This window comes from Barbatula barbatula, assembly GCF_947034865.1.
Source record: "Barbatula barbatula genome assembly, chromosome: 8".
NCBI classification, from domain to species: Eukaryota; Metazoa; Chordata; class Actinopteri; order Cypriniformes; family Nemacheilidae; genus Barbatula; species Barbatula barbatula.
In genome coordinates, this window is record NC_136771.1 from 22,159,651 (window position 1) to 22,179,801 (window position 20,151).

The following is a 20,151-nucleotide window of genomic DNA, read 5'->3' on the forward strand; positions in this document are numbered from 1 at the left end:
AACATGTAAATGTACATGCATGTATGTGTATGTGTTTACAAATACAAAATTCATATGCACAGTACACAGACATATATTATGTAAACACAAACTTTTATTCGGGATGCGATTCATAGTTTGGCAGCCCTAGATGTAATTATGTACGGTAGAAAAAAAAACAGAAGTGCTTCTGGACCAGTTTTTACATTTGGCGAAGTGGTCTATAGAGAGCCTCTGGAGGAGAGGGATGTGAGGTGGGGATGTGATGACACATGGGAAGCCATTAAAGCTGACTGTATTTGTTGCGATTTCACGAGGTTAAGCCGACACGTGGCAGCTTGAGAATCCTACATAAGCTCAGGGTCTTATGACCAGCCTTGGCCAATAGTTGAAGGGCATGCAGATAAATATGGAGCCTGGAATGTCCTTTTATGACACTAGTTGGTTAAAAATGTGCCTAAAGATAAGTCTAACCATAAATCAAATATTTCAATACCAATTAAACATTCATTTCAGATAAATGACCAACAAATGTTTGATTCAGTAGCGTACTACAATCTCTTGGTAGACAGTCTGTTGTTCCCCACCTGTGTGAGATGTATAGGAAAGGCTTTAAATTTGGACATGTGATTAATATCTTCCGACTAACTTTGAACCCAGAGGGTGAAGGATACCGGCGGAAATTGTTAAAGACTAAGATGTATTATCTTCGAGGAGATGTGGGCTTTCATTATTAACTGGGATCTGCATACGACGTGTTTACTCTGTCTATATAATCAGATTTTTTACGCGCCGATGAGATTTCTGCTGTCATGACAGATGGTAATTATAAGAGTTTAGTCTCAGTTTCATATTTCAACATCTTTTGGAACTGTTGGTCTGGGAGTCAAAGGATCAAACTGTCTCGCATTTTTCGGGTGGGTGTGAATTGAAGAGTTATCTGGGGATGGTAAAGACTAAAAAGAACGAACCAGAAAACACAAGATTGAAACATTATAACATTTTCTAAGATCTGTTGGAAAAGCTTAACAGAAATTGAGAAGTCACATTGTACTGCATTATTCGTTTTTAATGCATGAAGTGTTGTATTTGCGTAGGTTTATCGCTTTGAGCACATTTCTATTTGTTTATAGTTAGGTGCTGTAAGCTATTTTTTTTACTTCTTTAATTGGTTTTGGAATAGCACTCAAAGAACGCCCCTACTTTTTATACTGTTTCAATGTAATGTAGGCGTCTATATCCGCCCTAGGCTTTGTAAACAGCAATAAATAAATAAATAAAAATGGAATTGGTCCACACGTTTACAGAAAACAATTGTAGGAAACTCAAGTCAGAAAAATAGCCAATAGCAATGTCAGACATACACGTCAACGTCCCATCCCAACTTCCTGTTTTAACAGGAAATGTCAACTCAGAGATGAAAATTGCTTTCTTCCAAACGTTAGTGTTATTGTGCCAATGCTTTTGTCCAATCACAATTGTTTGAAGCCGCCTTACAACGGTGTTTCATGCATTCTGACTTATTTACAATGTTAAACGTGTTGTCTTCTCGTGCTTAACATGGTCAACTTGTCAGAAATCGAGTTGGCCGTATTACACAGTATTTCTGTGCTCGATACACTCCCCCAGCAATCGTACAGGTTTCGTAAAGTTTTTTTTAGAACAAATAAAACTGTTTCGTAACAATTTTTCTTAGTCCGTTATTGGACAATCCTCCCGGAAAAGCACGCGGCAGCAAGGAGAGCGGGAGAAGGAACTTGCGCAGACGTCACTTTCACTTGTGTGCAGGAGAGAGAGAGAGCACACGTTTGCGAGGTTCAGGTGTTTGTTTGTTCACTGCATTTGGGTGATGAATGTCATATAAACGGTGGATATAACGTTTGATTTGGAGATCGTTTGAAACTGATTTATGGAGCCGTCCCAGCGCTCAAAGATGCCGGATATGAACCGCATGCGTTGCGCGAAACTGATGTATGTGTTTTGTTGGCAATAGGTGCGCACGTGCTTTAGTTCAGCCTACCCTTCTCGCCCCTGCACGCGCCATATGCTTTTGGAAATAATCGTACGGCTGTATCTCTCTCTTATAAATGTGATCAAACTAAAGACTCTGCGAAGATACGAAGTATGCAATACTACTCATGATTAATATGATGAGATTGTTCATTTTTGTTTCGTCCGCTTTAAGTTCGCAGTTCATAATTACCATCCCACCGTAGTTTTCTGATTTTGTGGGAACGTGTTTCGTGTCTAGGGTTACATGGTGGAGTTAACATCTCATCAGAGCAGTGTGGGCCGGGTTCTGAAAGCCGGAAGTGTACTGTTGTCTGGAGGTCAGCTGACCGATGATGAAGAGAGGGAGGTGCGGGAACAGATGAATCTGCTCAACTCTCGCTGGGAACATCTACGTGTGGCCAGTATGGAACGACAAAGCAGGTGCTGTAACATATTCACAATCAGATTTTCTATGTTAGGTGTTTTGACTTACTAATATTTCTTTGGATTCGCAGACTTCATAAAGTTTTGATGGACCTGCAGCACCAACAGCTAAAGCAGCTCTCTGATTGGCTGGACACGACCGAAGCTCGGATCAAAAGGATGGCCTCACAGCCTCTGGGCCCCGAACTTGATGATATTAAACGTCAAGTTGAAGAGCAAAAAGTATGTGCTTTAATTGATTTCCGAGTCAACCGTTGGATTTGTGGTACTAAACACCCTCTGTCCCTTTAGCTCTTGCAGGAAAATCTGGAGCTGGAACAGGTTCGAGTGAATTCTCTCACTCATATGGTTGTAGTCGTAGATGAGAACACTGGTGACAGCGCCACGGTAGCCTTGGAGGAAAAACTGCAGGTGACTATTGTCATTTAAACGCTTAACCTGATTCAGCAAGTAAGAATAGATCAATACCTGATAATCCTTAAAGCTTACTTTATGTCTAACCATAACCTTCTCCCAAACCGTCATAAACCCAACACTAAAATCGGTTTGATAGAAGTGTGGTTCAAATGCCAACCGCATCACATATTCGTAGTACAGTGCCCAGTTTTTATTGCACAAAGTAAATTAAGTATTTCTTAACATTTTCAATAACATTCGTATAATTCATATTTTTCTTGAATGGAACTGTGAGGTGGAACATTATTGAATATGAATATGCAACTCATAATGTCAAGCTCCAAATATGCACCATAAAAGTAGACTTCACGTCTAGTACCCAACCGTGACGCGGCAAGTTAAAATGTGCAAATGACATTTGAGAGCTGTGAATGGTTTTCAAGGTTTCATTTTATAGTTTATTTCTGAGTTCTACAGCACTTTTTATTGGTGCTGAAATGAAAAGAGGGTAAGAAAGCGATCGCGGAATTAGCATTTTTGACCGAGCTGTCTCTTTAATTTGTATCCAAGGAGCGACAAATGCCAAATAATCACAGATTACTTCGCAAAGTGCCTACTTTTGTTACTTTTATATTCTGTTGACTCCCCTGACACCCCTGTGATTAATCAGAATCTAGGAGAGCGATGGGCGGCCATCTGTAAATGGACGGAAGAACGTTGGCTCCTTCTACAGAAGATCCTGCTGAGCTGGCAGCTTTTCTCAGAGGAACAGGTGACACATCTTACCCACCACATAACACAGAGCCAACAAAACAAACAGAAATAATTGCCAGGTTTTATCACTGACCAAATTTCCGAAAGAGCCTCCGTGGAGCCTTTTAAGAAAGCTTTTACGACACATTTACCAACCCGAGAATGCTCTTTTCGAATTCTGCTTGTTAATCGAGTCTAATGAGAGGATGTCTGGGGAAACATAAAGGTTTTGAAGACCTCTTTTTTTCAAGAGCGCAAGATAACATCGCCAGGGCATAACGGAAACAAGAAAGGCACCGGTGCAGAACACATCTCAGCATCTCCCTTTAATCCCATGTGCTTGTTTCATAGCTGCTGTTTGATTCTTGGCTGACTCAGAAGGAAGAGTTAGTTCAATCCGTCCAACGCAGCGGCACAAATGACCCGAATGAAGTGGCCGCCAATCTCAGGAAACTCGCTGTAAGTGGCCACATGCAGACACAGACCAATCCAATCTCATTTAACATCAACATGGGAATGCAAATTAACTTTTCATTCGATACTGGTCTTATTGTGTAGACTTTGAAAAAAGGTTTTTTTCAAACTAATATAATATTATTATCAAGAAAATGATGTTCACAGCTCAAACAACATATATTTCTGATGGTAAAAAAGGTTTCGCTGATTTCACGCAGGTCCAATGTTATTATAGTTTACTAAAATCAAAAACTTAAACTATTAAAACATTTCTGTTTATTGAAATCAAATATTGGCCAAATGCATCCCATATCAATATGTAAAATAAACAAATAAATAATAAAATGACAATAAGCACATAACACAATTGCTTAAAAATCATCAAAAATGTACAGAAAAAATTTAAATTCGACGAATCTTAAAGGTTAACCCAAAAATGAAAATTCTGTCATGATTGATTTATAAGTTGTTCCAAAACTCTATACATTTGTTTGTCCCATGTTCAAAGGAACAAAAGAATGTGAATATGATCTAATGAAGATTTGCATCCCTCAGATTTTAAAGGCAGACCTGGAGTTAAAGAGACAGACCATGGACAAACTTTGCTCCCTCGTTCAAGATCTGCTCACCAATATTAAAAGCAAAGAAGCAGCCGGGAAACTTGAGGCCAAGCTTGAAAGGTTCGCCCAGCGCTGGGACAAATTGGTGCAGTCACTTCAGCTCACCAGCACCAAGGTGGTTATGCAAATGCGGTTCTATTTACTATGTGTCATGTATTCTGCAACAGCGTTCCATCTGTTTCACTTTATATTTAAAAGGCTTCCAGCATGACTCTCTCATCACATGGCATAAATATATCGCTCACTCTGTCTCACTTCCCGTTTCTGAAAGGAATCAGATTTATGTGCACTCAGACATGCCCGTCTCCCAACTTTCGTCTCTTTTAGTTTTCAACCGTTGTCACTACATCCCAGTCAGAGCTCACACAGACAACCATGGCAACTGTCACCAAGGTGACCACGAACCAGAAAAAGATGGTGAAGCATACTAAAGAGGGTCTGTCTACTCCCCCTCCGCAGAAGAAGCGACAGATTGTTGTGGATTCAGAGCTGCGTAAAAGGTGAGCTAATGCTCCTCTGCGTCCTGGGTCGCGAAATATTGAAATTCGAGAAATGCTGCAATGGATTCAGTGTTTTATCCATTTGCAGCAACAGAAATAGAAGACTTTGTTATATTTGAATAATTGTATAGCATCGTTTTAACTTATGGTAAAAGATTAGAGCAAAAGTGTGACTCTCAATATTAAACTTTGCCACTGTTTGAGCTACACACACACACACACACACACACACACACTCACACACACACACTCACACATCAAATTCTGATATATTACTTTTCTAACTTATCAGACTTAAGGTGTTTCCCTTATGGGAAGAAAATGACCTAAAAAGTCCCCAAAACTTGCAAGAGAGCAAAATATCACAGAGATGGAACACCCTAGCAACACCCTGGCGACCACTCAGAACATCCTTGAAGCTGCATAGTAACCCTTGTTTAAAGAGGAAGTTCACCCAAAAATCTATTTTGTGTTATTTTTACTCACCCACATGACGTTAAACATGTTAAGAGAACTTCGGGCATCTTCGGAGCACAAATAAAGATATTTTAGGTGACATCCAAGAGATTTCCCGGCCTCCTCATAGACATCATGGTGTCAGTTTTTGCCAAGGTCCAGAAAAGTACTAAAGACATTGTTAAAGTGGTCCATCCATGCTCACGAGAGCACTTCGTCTTCTTCTTGGACGAAAGCACTGTGTTATGGGTAAGAGCGGCGGCGTCCAATAGCGGCAAGCCCCATGCGGCATTCGGCGCTCAAACCTAATATGCAGGCGTCAAAGTGCTCTCGTCCAAGAAGAAGACGAAGTGCTCTCGTGAACACACGCCATACACTGGCAAGACAGAGGAGAATGTATCGATTAAAGTCTGTATCGACCATCGTGGTGGCGAGTTATTGCACGGTCAAGCATCACTAACCATTTTGTTTCAGAAAATGTTGTTTAATGATGTTATTTTTAAGGGAACGAAACTGTGCTTCAGAATCTGTGAATTATTTAGAGAAACACACCCTGGAGAGCTTTGACAGAAACTTGATAATTGTCGCCTGAGCACCAACAGTATACAAATGACTAATAAACAAACAACAAAAATATTTGATGTTCTTTCACTTCTTTCTCTTCAGATTTGATGTGGACTTCACTGAAATTCACAGTTTTATGACTCGCTCCGAGGCTGTTCTACAAAATCCAGAGTTCTCAATCTCTCGTAAGGAGGGCAGCGTGGCCGATCTCTATGAGAAAGTACTGGTAGGGCTACATGACTTTTTTCTTCACCTCTTTTAAACAACAAAAAGATGTTTGCAGAATTAGTATAAAAATAAGAAATGGAATGAATGTGTGTCTTCACTTTTAAACTTGAAAGTGTTGCAACAAAGGATGTGTTTTAACAAGTTTCTTGTATTTGTAAAGAGAAAGAAATAATGAGTTAGTAAACATAGCAAAATAAATAAAGGAATGGCTCAGAATCACAGATGTACGTGGTTATAAAAATGTATTAAGATAATAATGCAATATAGTGCAGCCTCATTGACAACCCACTTGATTTGGTATTTGTTATACAATGTAGTGCAAATGCAAGACAAAGATGCAAAGATTTGCAGTTTAGAGATTTTTTATCATGAGTCAAATACAAAATTGCATATTAATTTATTAAAACATGTAAAATTGGTCTTTTAAATGTGTTGAACTTGTATAAACTGTTCAATTTCTTCATTCCTCTTTGAGGCCATCGACAGGGAAAAGCCGGAAAAGTTCAGGAAGTTGCAGGAAGCCACGCGTTCAGCTCAGGCTCTGGTGGATCAGCTCACCACCGGTAAACGCAACTTCTGAGATTATTTCCATATGAACTTTTATTGCATATCACACATCCTGTAAAAATGTCCTAGTACTTGTTTGTCGTGCAAGAAGTAGTAATTTGCATTTTGGTTGTAATAAAAGTAATCAAACTTGCATAATATAAGATTTATTAATAATAAATGCTGATGTACACATCTATGGGACATTTCCCGGCTAATTTGAAAGTCTAAAGCTTTTGGCAGCTTAATAGCTTCGGCAAATGCTCTTGCAATATGCATGAGGCTCATTTGTTCTAATGGATCTTTCTCCAAAGATGGCCAGAACTCCGAAGACATCCAGCAAGCGGCCCAGCAGCTACGCACCCGGTGGGCCGATTTCTGCGATCTCCTGGCTGAGAGGCTGGCGTGGTTGGCCTACCAGACCAAAGTCCTGGCTTTCTACAATCTTTTCCAGCAACTGGAACAGGCCGTGGCCACCGCCGAGAACTGGCTGAAGGTGCAGTCGCCGCCCGCGTCCGAGCCGGAGCCGCTGAGGATACAGCTCGACCGATGCAGGGTAACACTCCATGTCTGTCCTTGTGCGTGGGGTCCCGTTCGTCCTCAGATCTGTCTTATGTGTGTCTGTTCTGTGTCCATATAAGTCTGTCTTTTCCTGTGTGTGTTCAGGTAATGCCCGTCACCATCTGCATGTGCTAATCTGATCTCAGTAGGGGACAGCTGGGGCAGTTGTGACACTCTTTGGTTTTGCTCATTTTTTCAGAAAGTGTTTACTTTTATGCACTTGGTTGAAGCTTTTATCCAAATCGACAACATGTGACCGTCTGTTTCGGGTGATTAGATCTGTGACCCTCTCTGTTCCTGTCTGCCAGAGCTCCAGTCTGTTCATAAAATGAGAAGAACGATTTGAATGTCAGAAACAAGCGGCAGACGTTTATTTTAAATACGTTTTGGGGGGATTTTAGACTTTTTAAACCATTTTCGCCGTTTGATTCAGTGTGTATTGTTTAATCTGTCAAATTTGAATGTAGGCTTTGCTTTGTTAAAGAATCCATTTGGAGTCTTGGGGGCACTTTTTCTCATTTTACACAGTAAAGGGGGTATTTCTTAAAGGAGCAGCAATCGCAAAAAGACAGTTTTATTGTGGAGGTGATTTATTACTGTGTTTGCTGTAGAGTATGTAAATGTCCTCTCTTATGATTGGTTGACTTGATTTGCATATGAAGTAAATAACAACAACCAGCCTTAAATCAGGAATGCCTGAATACAAAATTAAAATTTTTACCAAAAAAGCATCATTCAAGCTCCGTCACTAAACCGCCACCGGTGAGAAACTAGATACGAATGACATTGTGTGAACTCATACAAATTAGCCATCTCCTTATATAGTTATCAATTGCTGAGAGATTGTGTCGCAACCATGTTATAGACCACTTCGCAAGATGTAAACTCTGGTCCAGAACTTCCGTTTAGTTTTTATTATTTCCTTAATCTAACATATCGTCGTCGCTGTCTTTCCAAAACCTCATATCTCCATGTATCTTTATGTTTGTCACTGGGTTTTGCCAAAATGTTACCATTTCGGATGGACAGTGGCGATATGTAAATCTTAAAGATATCTTTTCAAAGGGATAGTGTCAAAATAAAAATGCTGTCATGATTTACTCAAACAGATCTCATCCCCCCATTGACTCCAATAGTTTTATCTTCCCTAGCATGGCAGAAAATGGGAGATGAGATCTGTTTGGTTACTGACATTCTTCCAAATATCTTCCTTTTATTATTGCAGGTTTGAAACAAAATGAGGGTGAGTAAATGATGACAGAAATTTATATTCTTGGGTGAACTATCCCTTTAACATTTTGATTTGGTTATGAATGTTCGGTTGGTTGTATTTTGTTCAAATGTTTTTGATAAAACAAAACTAAAACAGGACATTCTTCTGGACCAGCGTTGTTTACTGTACGTCTTCCAAAAAGGTCTATACGCTTTGGTTCTGTATTAGTTGTTGTCCAACATGGTTGTCAACGTCCCAGCCTTTTTGACAAGCCTGTGGTACATTCAAATTTGGTTATTTCAAAAGATCAACTAAAACAGATTTTCAATGACCGTTTTAAAGGTGATTCTGACTGCTCTTTGGGTGTAATGACGGTAATTATACAGGAAGACGTGATGGAGAAAGCTGTGGGCTGTGTTTAGTGGGGTAAAACATAATTTTATAATTAAATATAATTAGATCAATATAACAGGCCAATGACAAGCTGAATGATAAAACGGTTCAAAGGTCAAAGTTCTGCTGGTTTGAAGTCTGTGTCTCTCTTTGTTCATTTATTTCTAACTCTCTTATCAATGAATATCTGTTCCTGACAGCTTTTCTATATGAATGTCTCTCTCATTTCGTTCTCTTCATCAGATATCGTGCGTTTCAGTAGAGATATGCTTCTCTGAAGTTTTTGTGATGTAATCGTTTTATGAGATTTAACCTGTTTGTATCACTTACTATGCCTTGGGTTTTCGTTTACAGATTCGCAATATTAAAAAATAAGTCAGTTAAAAACTCATTTTATCATACTCTCAGATTGCCGTGTAAAGCATATAAAAACGTGAAGCATTAGTTTGCGCAATGATATGGAAATTAAATAAACAATAAAAGGACTTGTAAAGCTACTTTTTTAAATGTTTCATTTTATGGCGACACAATATTTTCGGGGCTTTTCTCACATTGATTCATTTATTCGCAGCCCTAATGTATTTGTATGTGTATTGTATGTATATAAAATGTTCACTCGAAAAACATAAAATAAAGAATTTGGATAAACGTAAATAAATAAGATGTAACTAATATTTGTTTACACGGTTTCAGCAGCAATAACATAAACAAATGTTACAAAGCCCAAACTTAACGTCCGGTAGACCTCCACAAGGAATCAATAACTATTGAGTAGTTTTCATTTAATGAAATACATTTACTATGCAATAAAATATGAATATAAATTAATAAATATATGAAATAAACTTAAATAGTTAAAAAACATATTGCTATATTATAACCAAAAACAGACCAGAAGCTAACTTCGGGGCAGGTGTTGGTGTTCGATGAAACCGTCTATAAAAACATATCTGTTTCATAGTTTGTTTAATATTTAGTAATGGGTAAAAATATGCTGAAAATTGATTCTCACATGGATAACAGCAATAATGTAGCTAAAATGAAGTTGCTATTTTTATTGGAGTTATCTTATTGGTAATTGGAGTTTATAAACACTATATATAAAAAATAAAGTGTATTTTCATTGCAGTTGAGAACTGAAGATCCAAGAGTTAACGCTAAAGATCATATTTTCTGGCATTTTGCAGACATACCATTTGTGAATTCTGTAAAGGCGTTTTAGGTGGTGCTGGGGGCAGACAAGTATTCCTTCGCCAGCTTTGGTATCATCTCATCTTGAAACGTTACAGGAGATATTCTTTGTGTCTGTCACAGGACGAGATAGCTCGCCTGTCTGCTCTTCAACCACAAGTGGAGAAGCTTCACGAGCAACTTCAAGACCTGAGACAGAAAGAGGAGACGCCGATCCGCTTTGACGCGGACATCTCCGCCTTCCAAGAGCACTACCATCAAGTCCTCGAGGACCTGAGGGCCCGGGAAAGACAGCTCGTTCTGGGTGAGCAATGCCTGTCGGTTTTTGGGGCGATGTTGTGGGAGTTTAAAAGTGGACCACTTACACACTATACAGCGGTAGCACTGTTTCGAGGTGGGATGCGCTTGTAGCTGCAATGTGGTCAGGTGTGATCCTATCAGATGCTGAGCTTGCAGCATTTTCATATATTTTTCAAATCAACGAGCTTCGCTATCCTGTTATGCTGCATGAACGTTTGAAATTTTCATGGACTTGTTCTCATTTCTAAGCACTGTCTGCCTGAGAGGTAAATGGCGTTCGGTGAGTTCCTATACTGAAGAAATAAGACAAATGTGTGTTTGAATATGCATAGATGCCACTGGCACAGGTGTTTTCGACTGTGTGTTCATTCTGTATACTGTTGTTTTGTTTCTCTCCTCTCTTGTATTAGTTCAATCCAGTCTTCCACCTGCACATTATAAAGACATGATGGCTGCTCTGTTGGCCTGGCTGCAGCAGTGTGAGAATAAACTAGCCATCCCCTCCACCGCAGTGACCGAGTACCCAGTCATGGAGCAGAGGCTTAAAGACATCAAGGTTTGTTTATTTATTTATGTATTTGTTTATTTTGATTGCTGTGGGTGACTATAAGAAATTCCTTTAGCGACCCAATAGATGAAAATTGACGGTGCATGTTTTCTGTGCCACCGGCATCCAAACCGCATTGCAAAATGTACACGTACACCGCCAGTTAAGAGTTCGGGGTAACTCGACTGAAATGTCTGTCATGGATTTAAAATATTTAAAAACCTTATGTCCTTAACTCGAAATGTGACTAAAAAATGTTTTTGAAATGCATGACTTGAATAATGCATGAATTACGAAGAAAAAGCTGTCAACAAGAGTCCAGAATCAATAGTATGGACCTCATAAAACAGCTCGAGTTTCAGTAAAATGAGTTAGTGACCCAGGAAGGTGTTTTTAAGGATGTGCCAAATTAACATTTACTGGTTAGTCCTCCTTAAAACCAAGTTATATATTGGGTAACATGCTTTTTTTATTATAATCTTTCGTTGACAGTGCTGTTTTATATTACCGCATTAAAACCTGTTTTATGACAAAACATTCTGTAGGCGATTCAAGCAGCACAGAAGGAGCATCAGAGTGAAGTGGATGATCTCAGTAAGATGGCCGAGCAGGTGTTCCAGAAAGCACCACCTGAGATCTGTCAGAAGTACCGGACCGAGCTGGACAACGTGATGGGGCGCTGGAGACGTGTGTCAGAGCAACTCGAGGAGAACATACAGAAGCTCCAGGATCACATGAGCAAATTACAGCAATTCCAGGCACGTGCTCAAACAATATGATGAGCATGCTACAGTATACCTGTAACAGACACTGAATGCTCTCCGAGAGAGAAAATGGCTGTATCTCAAAGCCTAGTGAGCTGCCCACCCAGACAGCTTCTCGGGTTTTCAGACACAGCCATTCCCACTCTTAATGGAGTTATGTTTTTGTCCCACATGTTTCTTACAAAATCTCTTCGATAGAATAAAAAGAGAAATTAATGTAGATCATACACCTTAGTGTAAAGTTATTGGGTTTAGGAAGTCTATATTCATATAAAAATGTATTGCATGTTGGTGGAATGACAGAAAGAGCACAGTTGTTGGGAAGCATAAAATGCTTGTATAATTTGTCATTTTGCCTTGTTTTCCATTACACATTTTTTAAATAGGCAAAAGAAAGTGATTTAGTAAAATTGCTTTATGATAATTGATTATAAACAGTATTGTCCCTGAAGTCTACATATACTGTATAATGTAATTTTGCATGTAAAGTAAATTAAAGTCTTTTAAAACCATATAGCTATGTTTACTGCAATACAAGACCAAAATACAAATCCAAATTCTTCTGGTATGTGGAGTAGATGTGTGAACCTCCTAAGGTCTATTTTTCATCTGGAAAATCTGATAAGCCGGCAACTCAAGCAAAAGCTTCCATATTTGTCTCCATTTTGTCTGAAACAATTGGGATACTTACAAGATCTCCTTTGTGATTTTTCTTTCCTATGGGTTATATTTTGCTTCCAAAAATCGCATTTTAAAGAAGTTTATTTCTAACTGTAGAATGATACCAAGACTCTTCAGAAGTGGATGGCAGAGGTTGATGTATTCCTGAATGAGGAATGGCCGGCTCTTGGAGACGCGGAGGCTTTGGAGAAGCAGTTGGAACAGTGCACTGTGAGGACACTCTTTATTTATTTAGCAATAAAACAAACTATACTCCCAAACTTGGAACCGCTGACGCCATAGTGATCCAGAGCAAGATGTGCTAAAAAACACAACAGTGTTCCAAAAACTTGCCAATGTGTTTCATGGCCCAAAAATTTAAATTCAGCAGACGGCGTTTTATGTTCAGAGTCAAAGCATTGTCTAAATTAAAGCATCGGCCTGAAAAAGAAAACCGTTTCTCATTTAGATGAAATCTGAAGGACTGTGTTGTTGTGAGTTCTTCTAATATAGCCGCAGCCGAATGAATAAGCCATAAATCCACAGGGACCTGACTCAATACAGTCTCGCCTTCTCTTTTCATTCAACCCTTGGATGTGATTTTCCACAATTCTGGTCTTTAAAACGGCCACTGAATGTGAAATGACAATGACAGTGACAGTGTGATTTTTATATTTTCTGTACCCCACGCTGAGTTAGCCGTGATGTGGCAATAGCTACAGAAATAGATTTGGGTCAGTGCATTGGCGTGACCTGGTTTCCAGAATGACCAGAACCTTCTTTTTTCAAACAACCTTGTTTGATTCGTCAGGCTCTGGTGAATGACATCCAAACCGTCCAACCGAGTCTGAACGGCATCAACGAGGTCGGAATGGCTTTGAAGAGGGAGGCAGAACCTCCGTTTGCCATCAAAATACAGAAGATGCTGGATGAGCTCAACGCTCAGTGGGAACTCATTTGCAAACAGGTAATTAACGTGCCGCCCGGGCTCACAGCACATTAGTCTCATTCGTTACCAAGTGAGGTACAATTTAGTCATCTGAAAAGCCCAGGCGTAGCTTTTTCACATCTGGTCAATGTTTTCATTACATTTCTGCCATTTAAGGCTTGACATTGAAGCCAAATGCATTGAATGCAACTGTTTTTTGTTGGTCTGATAGGCCTATGCGAAGAAATCAGCCCTGAAAGGAGGACTGGACATGACCGTTAGTCTGAGGAAAGAGATGCAGGAAATGCAAGAGTGGATCACACAGGCTGAAGAAGAATACCTGGAACGAGACTTCCAATACAAGACACCTGAGGAACTTCATAAAGCTGTGGAGGAGCTAAAGGTTTGAACTTGTTGGCGTTAGCTATTGGTCAGACGTAACTTAGGGTCAAAAAGGGACAAACCCAATTGTATGGTTGTAAATTAACCTATGCTGGTCGTTTTTACCAATTGTTGGGTCAAATATATCATTTAAACCAACGGCTGTAACTTATTTTGAACCAATGCTGGGTTGAAGGAGTTGAAGGTTTTAAGAGTGAAGAGTGGGTTTTGAGAGTGGGGCTTCAGTATTGCTTTCTTTCTTGTAATGGTACGTTTTTGTACAGTTCACAACGTACAAATTCATACGACTAAGTAAAATTGTTATCAATTCCCGTGAGATCATTACTTTTTGAAGCTATCTATATTTGACCCAACCATGGTTTGAAACATCATAACAGTGTGGGGAAATGAAAATTGAAGAAATTGTTTGTGTACAGTAAGAATCTTACACAATCACAAACAATATTAGCAAAATGGAGGTAATTCATACAATTGTTTATCTAACATACTGTATATAGTAATGCTGTAGCTTAGATACATCTAGTAATAGGTCTCGTGCTATAAGAATCATGGTCTTTCTATCATTACACTCATATTTGGATGTCATTTTGTACAAGTGCCAAGACACTGAAAGCTGTAGATAGAAAGAAAAACAATTACGGTAATAAAACATGATGGTGCTCAGAGCAAAATCTCCCAAGAAATTGTGAAGACTGTCACTTAGACAACTCGGATGTTCATTTCCAAACAGGTGCTGTCTCAACTCTCTGATGCCCGCAGATGGATTATGTACTTTTCTGTCTTTTTAAGCAACAAAATTTCCTTTTGTTCTCTTCACGCTTCCTAATGATAAGCCTGAATTTACATAGAAAGCAGAGGATTCACAGAATGCTGACCTTAGTCTAAACACCTGTTGAATCATCTCTCAATCTTCTCTCTTCCACTCCAGAGAGCTCAAGAGGAAGTCCATCAAAAGGAAACAAAGGTCAAGCTACTGACGGATAAAGTCACCAATTTCATTTCAAAGGCCCCTCCTGCGGCCCACGATGCCCTGAAGGCAGAACTGGACGTTTTAACTTCGAACTACCAGCGACTCTGCAGCCGGCTCGATGGAAAATGCAAGACTTTAGAGGTGAGAACGAGTTTACAGAAGTGGATCTGTTGATGGGATTGAATTCAGGAGTTGAAGAGCGCATGAGAACATCTTCATGTCTTGTGATTTTCAATTTTTGCCATGAATCATTATGATTAGTGACCTTTTTAAGGTTTTGCAAACATCTGGCCAACTTTGACAGGCACTTTTTATTGGTTGGATATTTGCAAAATCCGTTGACAAACATAAAGGATGACTTATAATGAAAATCACAAAACACACGAAAAAAAGAGAGATACAAGGTTTCAGAAAGACAGCAGCGAAATTAAGGTTTGTATGGAAATGTGGAAATTCTAAATATTAGAATATTAAGTAAAGATCAAGTTCCATGAAGATATTTTGTACATTCCCTACCCTAAATATATAAAAACTTTATTTTTGTGAGTGGTTGGCCTGCTACAGCGCCTCTGACTAACAACTTCAAAGGCAATTTTCTCAATATTTTGATTCTCAGATTACGGTTGTATCCCCGCCATTTATTGTCATATCCTAACAACCCATACATCGTAAGAAAGCTTTATTATTCCGCTTTCAGATTATATAAACAATCCATAATTTCACCCATAAGACTGGTTTTATTGTCCAACATTACATATTATTATAGCTAATAGATTGAAAAACGATGGCAAACATTGCTATATTATTAACTGCTTTAAACTCGTCTTGTAGTTTTTCTTTATTGGATCTATACGGGTCATGTTGTTATTTGGCACATGTGCTTCACATGCATCTCTTTCATTGCTGTTATAGGAAGTGTGGGCATGCTGGTGCGAACTGCTCTCTTATTTGGAGCTGGATAATGCCTGGATGGACCTGCTGGAGAAGAAACTGGATGAAACGGAAAACATTCAAGGAGGTGTAAAGGAACTTGAAGCAGCTTTGGCTGTGAGTGCTTAAGTCACTTTATTCATCTTATCCGAGAGTTGTTATGAAAGCTCTCGCATACATTTGCATGCATTCACTTATGAGACGTTTCAATTTAATGAAGAATGCTATAAGAAAAGTGTTTTCATCCGAATCCAGAATTGCTGTCTAACAGAAACAATTGAGATATCGAAATATATTTTTTGTTTAGTTTTAGGTGTAAATGTCAATTAAGCAGAAATATCAAAGCTCTTTCTCGTTTCTTGCAGTCCATAGACACCATGATAAGAGACCATCCCGAATATAATCGCAACCAGATCCGCGAATTAGCCCAGACCCTCATGGACGGCAGGGTTCTCGACGAGCTCATACACAAAAAAGTGGAGGATTACAACACGCGCTGGGACGAGCTGATGCAGAGGGTACGAGCTTCACTTTTAAAGCATTATAGAGCAGAAACCTTAAGCGTATTCATTGGATTTCTCACATTGTGCTTCTCTTCGTTCTGACGTCAATAACAGGTTTTACAGAGACGACAGCAGCTGGAGAAAAGCCTGCAGTGGGCTCAGGAGAATGACAGGACCCTGCGGCTCATTCAGGACTCTCTGAATACCACCGACAGACATTTGACTGCTTACCTGGCAGATGGAATAGACGCTTCACAGATACCTCAGGAGGCCCAGGTATTCATAATGTGTCTCGTATGGAACAAACAAACATTAAATTTTTTATCTTTTGGTTTTGGAGCATTGTTTTGTGTCACACAGAATATGTTGCTTTGTAGACCGTTTATATTCTAAAAATAAAGCGTGACATCTGATTGGATAAGCCAAAAATGCTAAATAGTGTACACACCTGCACTTACTGTGCATATTGGAAATCTATAGTCAACAAAGTATATATAAAGTCTTCTGTAGTTGTTTAGCTATAAACAGAAAACAATTAGGAAGATTACTTAGTGTAAGAATTGCATATTTTGATTGAGTATTTTTATGAATTAGCCTTGAAATTATTTTACCAAGCTTTAAAGGTCCAGTGTATGAAATTTAGCGGCATCTAACGACACTCCACCCTTCTCTTTCGAAGCACTACGGTGGCTGACACAGAACTAAGAAGTCGTCACATTTACACATCTTAGCTGAATGAGATAATGTATTTGCAGTTTGTCCGTTTAGGGCTACCGTAGAAACAACATGGTGAATTCTATGTAAGGGGACCTGCGGCGTACCTAGATAGAAATAACTCATTCTGAGGTAGTAAAAACATAACGCTTCATTATGTAAGGTCTTTACACACCTCTGAAGACATACTTATTGGATTGGATTCAATTTATTGTCATTACACACATACAAGTACAGTGCAACGAAATGTATATTATGTATATTATATTGCATTTCTGTCAATAGATCCCCCAAAAAGTTACACATTAAGGATTGTACACACCAGGACGATAATCGCGCACGTTTATCTCCAGCGTTGAACGAAAATCGCTTGGGGATGAACATCGAAAAACGCTGGCGATAGACACGTGCAATTATCGTCCCGGTGTGTATAAGCCTTTAGACCGTTTAAGTGTGTCTTGGGAACAGATCACAATATACTGTGTACACAAGTGTTCACTTAAATATTGTCTCTTTTTAACAGAAAATCCAGTCCGAGTTGAACGGTCATGAGACAACACTAGACGATATGAGGGAAAAGGCCCTAGAGCTTGACGCCTCTGACAAAGTGATGGGAGACATTGATGCTACAATTGTAAGACAGATCATATTATTTGAATAAGCTGCATTTTTCACATTGTGTTCACATTAAGTGTTCAACGTAATGAAATAACTGTTAACAAACGACTTCTCACACATCTCTTCAGGATAAACTATCGCAAGTTAAAGCCAAGTTCCGCCTTTTCCAAAAGCCAGCCAATTTTGATCAGAGGTTGAGGGAATGTGAGCGCGTACTAGAGGAGGTTAAAGTGAAGTTGGGGGTGCTGAACGTTAGGAGTGTGGAACAGGAAGTGGTACAGTCGCAGTTGGAGCAATGCTTGGTGGGTAATTTTATTTTTTATTTCATTTGAAATAAAAAATAGTAGTTTATTTAATTATTATTTAATTAAGTAATTTAAGTCTCTTTGATACAGCTTTTTTAAATATAAGAATCTTTGCAGGACAGATTAAATCTGTGATATGGGCTCTTTTTTAAAATACGTTTATTTTTGTTCAAGCTTATTAAAATTTTGTTTTAGTTTGAAGTTTTATTATATATATATTTATTGTTATTTCCACTATAGTGATGTATGTCAAATGATGTTCAACTAAGGTCATTACAATACAGAAACGACTCGTCATTTACTCATCATGTCTCACCAACCCACAATGACTCACGTTCTTCTGTCGAACACAAAAGGAGAATATTAGCGCCCGAAAGCTTCATTCTCCATTGACCTAAAATGACTGACGACACAAAAGCAGCCAACATTCTTTAATCTTGTAATCCACTGAAGAAAGCGAAAGATTACAGAATTTTCATTTCTGGGTGCTATCCCTTTAAGTTGATTTCTGTCGTCAAATGTTTTACACCTTGACAGAAAGTCATATCACATTAATGATGAAGGAACAAATTCTTTGCTTAATATTTCTCCCGTGTAGAAGTTTTACAAGAATTTAAGTGAAGTGAAATCAGAGGTGGAGACGGTGATAAAGACAGGACGACAGATTGTACAGAGACAACAGACAGAGCAGCCCAAAGAGCTGGATGACAGATTGACGGCTGTTAAACTCGCATACAATGACTTGGGGGCACAGGTACAGTAAAAGTTGCACAAGTTAAACTTGTACTTATGGAATATGTATGCATTGTGTCGTTTTAGTTATACAACTATTATACAAAACTGATGACATTCACGCTCAGAAGCGTCTGGTGGGTTGTCATTAATCGGTAACCATGAGTGACAAAGCCTCTCATATTCATCTCTATGCAGGTGACAGAAGGAAAACAGGAACTTGAGAAGATTCTGAAGTTGCTGAGGAAGTTTAGGAAGGAGGTACACAGTCTGACAGAGTGGCTGGCGGCTACTGATGAGGAACTGACGCGCCGGTCTTCCGTTGAAGGGATGCCAAGTGACTTGGAGGCAGAGTTGTCTTGGGCCAAGGTAAAAAAACTCACCCAGGTTTTATTACAACAGCAAAATTACAAGACATGCTTTTTAATGCCTGAAGCTGATCAATTCTAAAATTGACAATGTTTTCCCCCCTAAATATCATTTTAGACAGCTTCGATCCGCAACTTCATGCATCTCGATATATATTTCTGGTTAGAATGCTGCACTCTCCATAATGTGATCATCATTTGATAAATTACCGCTGACAAATTTTAAGATGCAAACAAAACACGTTTCGCAACACTTCATTAGCCAGGCTCGCCGACGCAGACGACATTTTAAGGTAAACAGACTCACGAAAACCAATTAAAATACCTTTCTGACCTCATCGCCCAGGCAACCCAGGAAGACACGGAACGCCACAAGCCGCAGCTGAAGCTTGTCCGAGAGCTGGCCGAGACCCTGAAGGGTTTACTCCAGACCCAAGAGAACCTGATTGATGACAAGGTCAGCCTGCTGAACTGCAATTGGATCGCCGTGACATCAAGGAGCGAGCAATGGCTAAAACTACTGCTGGTGAGTAATTCACAGCAACCATCTGACCTGCTTCTCACTTATTTTATTCCATGTTAAATATGTCTGGGCTTAAACGTGCCCTGTGGGGTTAAATCCATTTCCTTTCAATTTCACATCTTCATATTGTTCTTTTACACCCGGACTGGGATTTCTGGAGGCGACAGTAACGTTATGAAAATGTTAAGCATATTTATCTCCTGTTTCCATTTATTACATCTTCTGCAGCTTGCTGGTTGCTTCGTCTTTTTATCTAATCATGAATATATTTTCACCTTGTTCTACTTTGTAAATAAGTCTATAAATAACTCGAGGGCGGTACGTCGGGGGATGAGGCTCGGCCTCAAAGGTAGAACGAGACGGTTAATACAAGGTGTAATTTTACGCCTAGTTCTTGAGTCCATCTGTCTAGGTGAGATACAGCAAAGTTATTCCCCGCGTTAAATGCAAACACCAGATGGGTCTATCTATGAAACAAGTTTTAAACTCAAACAAATAATTTATTAAGCTTTAACCTACATTTAGGCATTTGACAGACACTTATTATATTAAAGTGACTTTTGATCTTGGGATTCTTGCACTTCAGCGATAGGAA

The 20,151-nt window shown here is 39.1% G+C and overlaps 1 protein-coding gene across 2 annotated transcripts in view; it reads left to right on the top strand.

The window, feature by feature from the left end:
• Positions 1-20,151, top strand: part of dmd (dystrophin) — a 78,551-nt gene that overhangs the window by 12,857 nt on the left and 45,543 nt on the right. For both annotated transcript variants that reach the window (XM_079462047.1, XM_079462046.1), the window contains 25 exons: positions 2,231-2,412; positions 2,487-2,637; positions 2,707-2,826; positions 3,482-3,583; positions 3,916-4,023; positions 4,576-4,755; positions 4,968-5,140; positions 6,263-6,386; positions 6,864-6,951; positions 7,249-7,490; positions 10,416-10,596; positions 11,003-11,148; positions 11,685-11,897; positions 12,681-12,794; positions 13,375-13,530; positions 13,724-13,894; positions 14,822-15,004; positions 15,776-15,910; positions 16,159-16,311; positions 16,411-16,572; positions 17,534-17,644; positions 17,757-17,930; positions 18,532-18,687; positions 18,864-19,034; positions 19,380-19,559. In XM_079462047.1, coding sequence (XP_079318173.1) covers positions 2,231-2,412; positions 2,487-2,637; positions 2,707-2,826; positions 3,482-3,583; positions 3,916-4,023; positions 4,576-4,755; positions 4,968-5,140; positions 6,263-6,386; positions 6,864-6,951; positions 7,249-7,490; positions 10,416-10,596; positions 11,003-11,148; positions 11,685-11,897; positions 12,681-12,794; positions 13,375-13,530; positions 13,724-13,894; positions 14,822-15,004; positions 15,776-15,910; positions 16,159-16,311; positions 16,411-16,572; positions 17,534-17,644; positions 17,757-17,930; positions 18,532-18,687; positions 18,864-19,034; positions 19,380-19,559 — 3,876 coding nt within the window. The remainder of the gene's footprint in view (positions 1-2,230; positions 2,413-2,486; positions 2,638-2,706; positions 2,827-3,481; positions 3,584-3,915; positions 4,024-4,575; positions 4,756-4,967; positions 5,141-6,262; positions 6,387-6,863; positions 6,952-7,248; positions 7,491-10,415; positions 10,597-11,002; positions 11,149-11,684; positions 11,898-12,680; positions 12,795-13,374; positions 13,531-13,723; positions 13,895-14,821; positions 15,005-15,775; positions 15,911-16,158; positions 16,312-16,410; positions 16,573-17,533; positions 17,645-17,756; positions 17,931-18,531; positions 18,688-18,863; positions 19,035-19,379; positions 19,560-20,151) is intronic.